This window comes from Bactrocera dorsalis, chromosome 4 (assembly GCF_023373825.1).
Source record: "Bactrocera dorsalis isolate Fly_Bdor chromosome 4, ASM2337382v1, whole genome shotgun sequence".
Lineage (NCBI taxonomy): Eukaryota > Metazoa > Arthropoda > Insecta > Diptera > Tephritidae > Bactrocera > Bactrocera dorsalis.
Genome location: NC_064306.1, coordinates 38,453,076 through 38,463,755, shown reverse-complemented (window position 1 = coordinate 38,463,755; position 10,680 = coordinate 38,453,076). Strand labels below are relative to the sequence as shown.

General features: G+C 30.5%; 2 protein-coding genes across 2 annotated transcripts; one reads left to right on the top strand and one right to left on the bottom strand.

Moving 5' to 3' along the window:
* Positions 1 to 641: 641 nt before the first annotated feature.
* Positions 642 to 5,858, bottom strand: LOC105233173 (RNA-binding protein Ro60). The gene is made up of 7 exons (XM_011215154.4): positions 5,576 to 5,858; positions 5,270 to 5,509; positions 4,329 to 5,162; positions 4,136 to 4,268; positions 3,882 to 4,069; positions 3,640 to 3,818; positions 642 to 3,498 (listed from the first exon to the last, which is right to left on the bottom strand). Exons 2-7 carry the CDS (start codon positions 5,471 to 5,473, stop codon positions 3,357 to 3,359), a joined length of 1,680 nt encoding a protein of 559 aa, XP_011213456.2. The 5' UTR covers positions 5,474 to 5,509; positions 5,576 to 5,858; the 3' UTR covers positions 642 to 3,356.
* A 476-nt stretch (positions 5,859 to 6,334) lies between these two features.
* On the top strand, positions 6,335 to 8,739 carry LOC105233174 (uncharacterized). The gene is made up of 3 exons (XM_011215155.4): positions 6,335 to 6,705; positions 6,762 to 6,833; positions 6,931 to 8,739. The coding sequence occupies exons 1-3, from the start codon at positions 6,700 to 6,702 to the stop codon at positions 7,555 to 7,557; spliced, it is 705 nt and encodes a 234-aa protein (XP_011213457.1). The 5' UTR covers positions 6,335 to 6,699; the 3' UTR covers positions 7,558 to 8,739.
* Positions 8,740 to 10,680: the final 1,941 nt, after the last annotated feature.

The window sequence follows — 10,680 nt, the reverse complement described above, 5'->3', positions numbered from 1 at the left end:
GTAGCCTTATAAATTAATCACTTTTAAACTTTGCTTCTAAACTAAATACTCTCGCTTTTGCGGCTGTGCGAAAATATTAATTCCTCACACTTGTAACTATATAGTATGTATGTATGTATATATGTACGAGCATACTTAATAAAGTTTTTAGTGTGAATATAAAGAGTTTACAAAGTTGCAAAATTAAATATCTAACAAATTTCGTTTTTAAAGTTGCTAATATAAGGATACAAATTATTTTTTCTTGTAATAAAATCACTTTAGGCATTATAACGTTATACTAAACATGTTTTCATTCATAAACATTATTTAAATTAAATTAAATTACAAATTTAAATTGTTATCTGGTGTACAGTTTGATATTTGCCTTTGCTATTTTTTACTTAATTCATTTTTAATACTCTTACAATGTTTTTGAAAAATATCACATCAGTTTTCAACGATTCAACGGTTCTATTTTTTAATATGTTCCTTTTGCTCACTGCTTTTTGCGCATAACTGTGGGTGTGATGACTTTTTAGTCACATTGTATGTGCTTTTATGTGTATAGTGTCTGTCTGTTGCAACAATTAATCACTTTTTTGTGTGTAACAATTTTATTGTTTGTTTCGGGTTATAAAACAATAATAACAGAAAATATTTTATTTGTTTTCGTATGTAATTTAGTGGTAAATGAAAGCGAAATACGATTTTTTAAATTTGTTTTTAGTTTTTTAAACTGCTATTTCACTTGTTTATTGTTGTCTTTATTTTTCTTTCGTTTATGTGTTTTGCGTAAATTTTGAGGATCTATCGGATTTTTTAAAGGTACTTTTCGGTTGCGCTTGATTTGTTAACACTTTTGCCTAATGTTGAATATTTTTGCTTTCAATTGTTTTATTTCCATGTAATTTCTTATATTATTGTTATTGCAAATTCATTCGATTCGGTAACACAAGTTTGCCTTGTCTTTGCTTGCCAGCTATTTATTTCGGTTTTGTTTATGTTTTGCTCGTTCGTTTTGGTTTAAATTCTATTTAGTTTCGTTTTAATACTTTTAAATTTACTGCTATATCATTCGTTAAACGTTTAATTTTTGCTTTAAATTTCTTAGCGATCACAACGGTTTGTTTCACAGATGAGTGTTTTGTTTTTTGGAAATTTTGCAAATTTCTAAGTTTACTTAAATCAGTAATAACTAAAGTCATATACATACATATAAATATATGTGGTGTTTATAATTTTTAACTATAATTAGCAATACCATTTTCTTCAAATAACTAGCTCGATAGCAACTGTTTGTTAGTTATAATAAATTATAGGTTAGGTTGAAATATTAATATTACTTCAGTTTTATTGTTCTTTGTTGTTTTTTTACTAATTAATTTACAACAATACAACTTAGCGTTTTGCTTATTTTAGTCGAACAGTATTTAATCGTTTTGTTATTACTATATAGTCTGATTTTTATATGCAAATTTTGTTCGGCAATTTTTATTTCTCAAATGGCACGTTACCTCCAAAAAATTTCGCTTATGCATGTACTATTTGATTTATCGAATAACTGTTTCTATATATTTCCTATTATGTTGCTATATACCAGTTTTTGTTTAAAGGCAGTCAAAGATTCAGTTGCTTGTCAATACAAAAATTTCACTATTTTATCAGATAATTAAATTTATTTAGTTTATTGTTCCTCCAGTTGCAGTTGCGTACGTTACGAAAATGCTTTCGACTAATACAGAGTACTAACTTTCCAATGCACTTGCAGTGTGTGGCTGTGTAGTCTGTGTGTCTGGTCTATATATTGCAGGTTACAATTGGAATTTGGCAGCATTGTTTCTGATATAAATTTGTATTTCTTCATTTCAAATTTCTTATATATTCAAGTTTAACATAAATAGATGAGATTCTTCACTTTTTCTATCTTTTGTTTAAATGTAATAAATTGGAATTCAACATAAAGTTGTTTACAATTTACATTAAGGCTAAAGTAAATAGAAAAACAAAACAAAAAAAACTTAATTACAAATGAGTTCCAAAGGAAATTTCTTATAATTCATATTTTCCATGCCGTTGATTCTGTGTCGCGAATTTTTTATGTTCTTTAAAGTGTGTTGTGTGTTTTTAAGTGTGATGATATTATGTTAGCATGAATAAAATTTTATGCGATAATAAAAAATTTTATCGTGATATTTAATTACTTGCAAATATTAAACAAATTTCGAGTTTCTCAGTTCATTTTACTATTTACTATTTCGAATCAGTTCAGTTTCAATATCAGCTTTTACGCGTATTTGTTTCCGTTAAACATTTAAATTTCATACAAACATATATTTGTAAATATATATAGTACATACATTTTATGTATGTATTTCTGATTATGTGTCTTGCGCGCATGTGTGCCAATAATACACGCTTGGATTAAAATACCATTAGCATAATGCTCCTCATTTCATACAAAGTATAATTAAATTTACAATAATTTAGTTTAATTAGGTTTAACTTAATTGGTAGTTTGCATTTCGAATTGTTTGCGATTTTGCAGTTTAAGGCATTTCAGTTTAGCATCCATATTGGTACGTTACGTCTATGATTTCGTTCAATTTTGATTGATTGTATCCATTCAATGGTATTGTGTTCAAAATTTTCAATTGCATGGTTTCTTTTCTTTTGTTTGCTCGTTTGGTTTTATTTTAAACATTATTACTTTAAAGCACGTTTTGAACGGTTGCACATTAACTAGTATTATTTAACAGAAATTGATTTAAACAATTGAGACAAGCATACATTTTCATTACTTTGTAATTAATGCTAATAATAATAAAAAAAAGCGTAACGCTTTATAATGTTATCGCAGAGAGGTGGTATGTGTGTGTTTGTAGCAAGAAAATTAACAGCATCAATTAAAAATGAAGTAAACAGAAAAATTAGTATGCAAATTTATACATGAACAAATAAGAACACTTACTCTAAATACTAGTAGAAAGAAAGAAACTTCACTACAATTATCTTTCATATTTATGCGTACTACAAGCTATGATATTTATTACGTAATTAGTTATACATGGCGTATTGCATGTAAGTAGAACATTTAAATGTATCGTTAGTGTAAGTAAGTATTATGTTTGCACTAAGCAACTGGATTAATTATAACGCACTCGTAATTCAACTTTTGTGTGTATATTTATATTCAAATCACGTTCACTACCACCCAATTTATCGAGTGAAATCATTTATTACGCTTACCGCTAAACAGAAAGCGAAAAAAGTATGTTTAATACACTTCAAGCACACAATTTTTTCACTATACCTAACGCGAATACCGTTTCCAATTTGTTGCGCTCTGCTGTTGAAAATAAGTTTGGCGCTTGGCTTTAACCGAAACGATTCAAAGCGAAATTATTTATCAAATTTGTAGTGTGCTCGTCTAAACCACAAATTTCAAGCACGTTTTCGTTACGCGTTTCTGAATAACGCATCGACTTGCGAAATTTCAACAAGTCCAATATAACGAACCTAAGAAATAAAAAAAAATTACATTAGTTATAGATACAATAATTGGCAACAATAAATATTGCAATTAAAAATATATAAACATTGAAATAAAATTAAATTCACACACTTTCCCTACAAATTAAAAAAATATGCGGGACTTACTTTGCTTTCGGGTTCTTCTTTTCGCGATATTTGTCTACAAATTTGCACAGAAAGTCGGAACTGTTTTTTGGATTACCGCGCCCAGCTGTTGGTACAATAACGAGAAATACGTCATACACTTGCTTACGTTCCATAGCACGCAAAACGGGCGTTATGAGGCGTTGACTGGTTTTTGTAATCTACGGTCAAATAATATAAAAACTATCAGAAAATACAAGCAACTACAGTGCCTAGTAACTTACATCCAACAAATCACAATAGTCAATCGCATCCTCTACAGTTATACCAGCCTCCCAGGGCATCTGACCCAAAGCAAGCTTATCATCGATCCAGTAGAATACATCGACTTCCTTCTCTCTTTTAAAGTAACCGAAAGCCAAAGCTATTGCAGCTTCGAGAAATCCCAATTTTTTGTGATTTTTTAAATTTTCTGAAAGTGTACAATAAATTTGGGTAATTTTTCGCGCACATATATAACATAAACAACAAAACTCACTTTTCCTGTAATTTTTTTGTATATTTATTGTGATGTGCATACGCAAGCCTGTGCTTTGATTGTTGCCAAATGACTGCTGGTAAAGCTGCTTGAATAACGGCATTTTCAGCGCCTCAACTCGTTTGGGTGCCAACTGTTTAATTTGTTATAATTACTGATGTACTTTAAATCTCACCATTGCCATTATACTTACTTTTGCTATGTCATCTCGCATACCCAAGTCACGCATTTGCATCAGGAACACAATCGGATGAATATTGTCCTTGCGCAATAGTTTCTTATTTTCGAATAGTGTCTGGCACAATTTCATTATTTTTGGATTATCAAAATGATAACGTGCCAAATTGCGCCAACTCTTCAACAGCTGCAAATACGACATAGTCGGTATTAACGCCTCCATAATAGGACCGAAACGCAGTAAATGATTGGGCACTTGATGGTAACGTAATTTGAATTTGCGTATAATTTTCAATGCCTCTGTCTTATTCTTGGTTGTACGCAGCTTGCTGACGGACAAGATGACGGACGGTGACAATTCCGTGTTACTTTGTGTTTTTTCTACATCTGTGGTGGCTGTCTTTGCACTTTGCTCTTTTTCGTCCACTTGTGGCTTAGCGTCTGTGTGATTTTGAATAGTCGTGGCTTCCTCACTTGATTCAGACGATTTAAGTAATTCAGTACATGTTTTGAAGAATGGTGTAACAGTACCCACAGCACCGATGGTTTCGTCGTTAATATGACATAACTTAATAAGCGCTTTGTGCGTAAACCCATGTGCACCACGATGCGTTAGCCACATTTGACGTAACTCTTCAGGTGATTGATCTTCATACCAAGCAGTAATAGCTTTCCGTGTCGTATTTGTGAAGCCTTTATGTTTCAATTCACGCTGGATGAGCATAGCATATTTGCAAAACATGAAAAGGTCTTCATCATTTAGTATTAACGCCGGAAAGGCTTTACGCACTGATGTTTTCCATTTTATGTCAACATCACTAGCTAAATAAGCTGCATATACGAGAAGCGGCTATTTGAGAGAATATAAGAACAAAAAAAAAATTAATAAATGTTCACAACAGTGGCATTTCTGACATTGCTAAGCAAGTATAAGACCGAACAATGTTTAATATTCACCTCATCTCGTCGCACGAGTGTAGTTTCCTGTAGGGCTTGCCGCAAAATTAGAAGCATTGCTACGTCATCCAGTGTTTTGCAGAGAACCTCTAATTGCGGCCAGTACTGCCCAACATTGATCGAGCCTCGCAGATGTATATATACGGGTTCAAACCTGCCAAGATAGCAGAAGCGCCGCAGCTTATCTTTTGCATCCAATTCCATCAGTTAGCTTTTCAAAAAGCAGTATTTTACACCCAGCTGCATTGCGATGACGAAAAATCAAATAATATTAAAAATTCGTTAATCATACATGCAGCTACTTACAACGCCAAAGTCTTTAAAGTTATCGTCACTGTCCGCTTTCACTGTATACTCTTTGCTTTCCTACGGTCTACGGCCACAGCCCAAATTGAGGCACGCAAAACCAATTCTTACCTCAAAGCGAACCTAATTCACCCGTTATAGCCTTTGTCGTAAATATTATCGTGTTTGTTTAAGATTTTAAAATGTAAAAATGGTCAAACTCAAGAATGAAATGAAGAAATGTGCAAACAGCACAAAACGTAGTGAAATGCAAATTGCAATAGCTCTACTTAATTTTGGGATGACAAAAGGTTCGCCAGAACTTATCGATAAGCGAAAAGGGGAGAGAAAGTAAATTACGATAATTGTGTTTTGGCATAAACAGTAGTAAATGTAGGTTGAAATTTCGAAGAATTGAGATACTTGCAGCATTATTAAAAACTGCAACTCGGTAGAATTTTGCCGTTAAAGCACCAACAATAAAGAACATATTTCGAAAATGACTTATGTTGCAATGATTGTGAATCTCCTACAGTAGTGCAAACTTACTCATCCTCATTAATTTGATATCGATTTTCGATTTTGAAAAATAAATTTGTCTCTCATTGCACATTTCCAATTAGAAACAGATGACAAATACAAATATACAAAGCGAAGCCAAGAAAGAGCCTATGAAAACAAATAACGGAAAAGAGAAATAGAGGAACAGAGATTATCCCTGTAGAGGAATCTTGAATGGTACAATTCGTTAGGAATGATAATAACAAGATTGAATGACTTTGTAACTGTACAGAATTCCTAAATGTCTTCGTTATATTCAATTATTTAATAATAATAGAAAACAAACAGACTTTTAAATACATAGTAAATTGTTCATCGTTTGTTTTTATCAAATATTAACTTATTTTCTAATAACATTTGGAGAGCCGAATGTTAAGAAATAATTTGGAAACCACTGTACAAAAGTACTAAAATTTGGTAGCACTTGTGCGTCGCATGTGAAAACCGTTACCGAAATATTTCATTCAAGAAGTGTATTTGTAAATTTTACAAGTGAAATTACTTTTGTACTTCGATCTAAACAGAGTTCTTTATTAACACTTTCTAAACAAGTTTCATCTATTTGTTTAATTAAAATACTTAATATGCGCGTAAGTATTTGCAAATATGTAAGTTTAAAATCCAATGAAATGAGATCTTCCTCTAGATTTTACGCTCGCAATATTTGAAATTGAAGGCCGGACACAGCCTTGATGACACAACTGCAACTAAAACAAAAGTAAGTAGCTAAACTTCTTAATCATTTATAACTAGTGCCGTAATTTTACAACCTTAATATCATATCTTCTGCACATACATACTTCTGTATTCCTTAGCTGACTGCGCTCCACGATGAAACGAAAATTCGACATACGAGAATGACATCGAAGGCCATACAAGATGTAAAATCTATACAAACCGTAACTCAAGCTGCACGTACTAGATTGCGACACAATTCTCTAATTACAAGTAATGCCGAAATACTACAACATGCTTTATTGTCCGCTAAAACCAATCTCAACAAGATTTGTCCTGACATTGCGGTCAGACCCAGACCATCGCCTATACAAAATCGTCGTCAAACACTAGCTAGTGTTGATGACGATCTGCTAAAACAACAGATTTTGAATGCATTAAAAATTAAATTAATTAACACACCGACCGATCAATATACGCGCATCAATGTGGTCGTAAGATTCTATGACGAGGGCACGATGTGGTATACGCGTTTCTATCGCAGTTATCGGGATGTGTTGTGGTTAAAAATACCACGCGGTGGTAAAACCAACAAAACGAAGTGGCATTTCAAATGTGAGGTGTGTGAGAAAAAACTGTGCTCTTTCGGGACACTAAAATCTCATCTTAATATACATATGGGCTTTTTCCCATATCGTTGCGAAGATTGCCCAAAGCAGTACCCTGCTAGAGGCTCTTTCGTGCGTCATAGGAAGACAAAACATTAAAGCAAAATTTAAAGACAATGATTTAAGACGACAAACCCTTTACATAGACAGGGGTTAGAAGCACCGACGAAAAAAAAATATACCAGCGGACGAAAATACTTAAAAGTATTTTATGATTAATAATTGAATTGTTTTAGTTTTGGTTTTTACAGTTTATAACCACATTGAAAGTAGAAAAATGTGTTAACCCAGTGAAAAATTTTGACTTTTGTACAATATTTTTTGTATAAATATTTACTAACGCAAATTGTAAAAGTTACATACATACATATGTATATAGAAATGATATTGTTTGCAAAGCAGCAAGAAATAAATTAAACTTTTTTGTACATATTTACATAAACGTATATAATATAAATTATATATTAAAGAACAGACAAACTAAATAATTTTTTTAGAATTAAAGATTTTCTTCGGAAGCAGTGTTGATCTGAAAAAAATAGAAATCGTTTAAAGAAGTTTTATGTTTATGGACGAACTAAAGAATTTCTTCGAGTATAAATATATTGGTTGGAAACAGTGTTGAGATATTTTAACTGAAAATTTCTGTATTAAAATTTAAAAATGCAAAAATTGGAATTGAAAGTTAGTTTTTTTCCGAAAGAACCCAGTTTTAATTGTGATGTTTAAGAACTAGAAAAACATTAACAACTTTAGTCAGAAATACCGAGAAAATAGCACAAATTTGCAAGCACTAATACCTGAATAATACACCAAATCCTATTGTATCTTCTTTACTGGCATAGACACGGCTTACGCTATTGTATAGTTTTAATAATAATTAAAATCATTAATAAATATTGATTTTGAAGTGAAAGATAATAATTTTATTATTAATATTGAACTATTGTGATATTATTGGTATTATTTTTTCATGTATTCATTATAAGTACTTAAATTATATATATTTGTGCATTACATTCACAATTTTTTGTCTGTTGTTGTTGTTGTAGTGGCAGAATTATGCTGAGTTGACAGTCCTTGGCCGGATAAAAATCCGGGTTCGATTCCGTTCCAGTTACGTTGACCCGACGGTCGTGGAAACGAGGAATTTTTATCTACGTTATTTTGTTTATGCTGGAATGATCGAAAACTAAAATCTAAATCTAAAATCGATAAAATAAAAAAAAAAAAATATATACATATGTATACAAGAGTAGGAAGAGATACTTATCTTCAATTTGATAGGTTAGCTTACCTATGTATATGGCACCATTTCCTCTGCTTAAGGGATCGTCTCAGTTCCGCGATTTTTTTAATCGATATTTTTTACGAGTTCAAAATAAAATTATTACGGTTATTTATTGGGTGTATAATTGTTGAAATTCCACGTAAAATAAAATTTATCTAAAACAAAAATTTCAAAAAGATTATTAATGTGTAAGAAAAGGGCGCTTTGAACAAAAACTATCGAATTTTGACAGGTTTTCGTTGAAAAAAATAGGACGATTTCACAAAAAATAAAAACTTCCATAGCGCGTTAGAGAAAGGCGTTAAAAATGTTCTCTCCACATCTTCAAAACTGTTCCTTTGAACGTGGAAACCGTTTTAAGAGCCACCATTTTGAGAAAAACGCATTTAAAGATTGGTGTCGCTATGTTCTCCACTCTGTTCCTTTTCGACAAGAGACCTTAATAATTAGAAATTCGATTTCAAATTTTGAGAAAAGGTTTATTGCAGTGTATACTATCCGATAATGCAACAAAAAAATTGATTTTTCGAAAATTTTATACTGAGACGAGCCCTTAATTTTTCGTCTCTTTGCATTTTCGGTATATTTACGGGCTTCAACTATTTTTATTGCACCCAAGTAAAAAGAAAAATATTATTTTGTTGTTGTTGTTGTTTTGTGATTTTATTTTATTATTAATTATATTAATCTTATACGCGGCTAAACAATTTTATGAATAATTTTAAAACTGGCATATATTCCTACCGTTTATTATCTGCGATAACGCTCTCCGCTCAAATTTAACAGTTCAGTTTCTTTGTTTTTTTTTTGTTTTTGTCGAATAAGCAAATATTTAATGACGCAAGTATTTTGCTTTAGATTTTTTTCATTTATAATATTTTTTTTTATTATGTTTCGCTCATGTAACATGTGGCACTTGCATAATTTCAAATTTCATCGCTTAACCAGCTTATTACTTAAGTGTTGCACTTAATTAAATATTAAATACACTACTTTTACTATTAATTCAAAGACTTAAGCTTCTTATTGCACTTAGATTATAAAGTAAAATGTAATGCTTTGCATTCGGTTTTCTAGTTCTCAATTTTATGTAGTTTAATTGCATTTTTTATTATTTAAACTGCAAGTTTATATGTATTAGTGAAGTGTAAGTTGAAAAATTGCTTTTAATTTGATAATTTTTTAGTTTTTTTCGTTTTGCTACGTTTTTGCTTTAGCGCATTTTTATTAAATATGACTTTACGGCGTTTCGTCTTGTCGAAACTACAAATGTGTATATATCTATATATGTATATGTATGTGTTAGAATGCAAAATGGTTTCGAAGATGTGTTATTTATTGTTCAATATTGCCTCAAATGTTGTTAGCTAACTGTGTTATTTACATTTCTTCGCCGCTGCTCTGTTTGCAAATTTTTTTTTAGTAATTTTTATGTTTATGTACATATGTTTACGCGTATTTTGTCAATGTGACAATTTTTTTGAAAAACTCAAGCGTTAGTGAAGGAAAAAATGTTTATGCGTGCGTTAAGCAGTACCAACGTCATATCTGTGTTAAATTAATGGATTAATGAGCAAAAGCAATTTTCATTTTCGGAAAATATTTCATTTTTTTTCATAAAATAATTAAATTTCTAATTTTCATTATCATAATTTTAATTTTAATAACAATAATTTTAATAATAATAATTTTAATAATAATAATTTCAATAATAATAATTTTAATAATTTAAATTTCTAATTTTAATCAAATATATTTAATTTTCTATTGTTATAATGTTGTTATATAATAGAATCAATTTTTCCGATATTTTTCTAAGCAGACCTTAAGGTAAATTATAAAAAAATTATTTTCAACCGCTTCGCCTATAAGTTTAGGAATTTTGACTATATAAATAACTCGCATAAGGCAACATACTATGAAATATAATT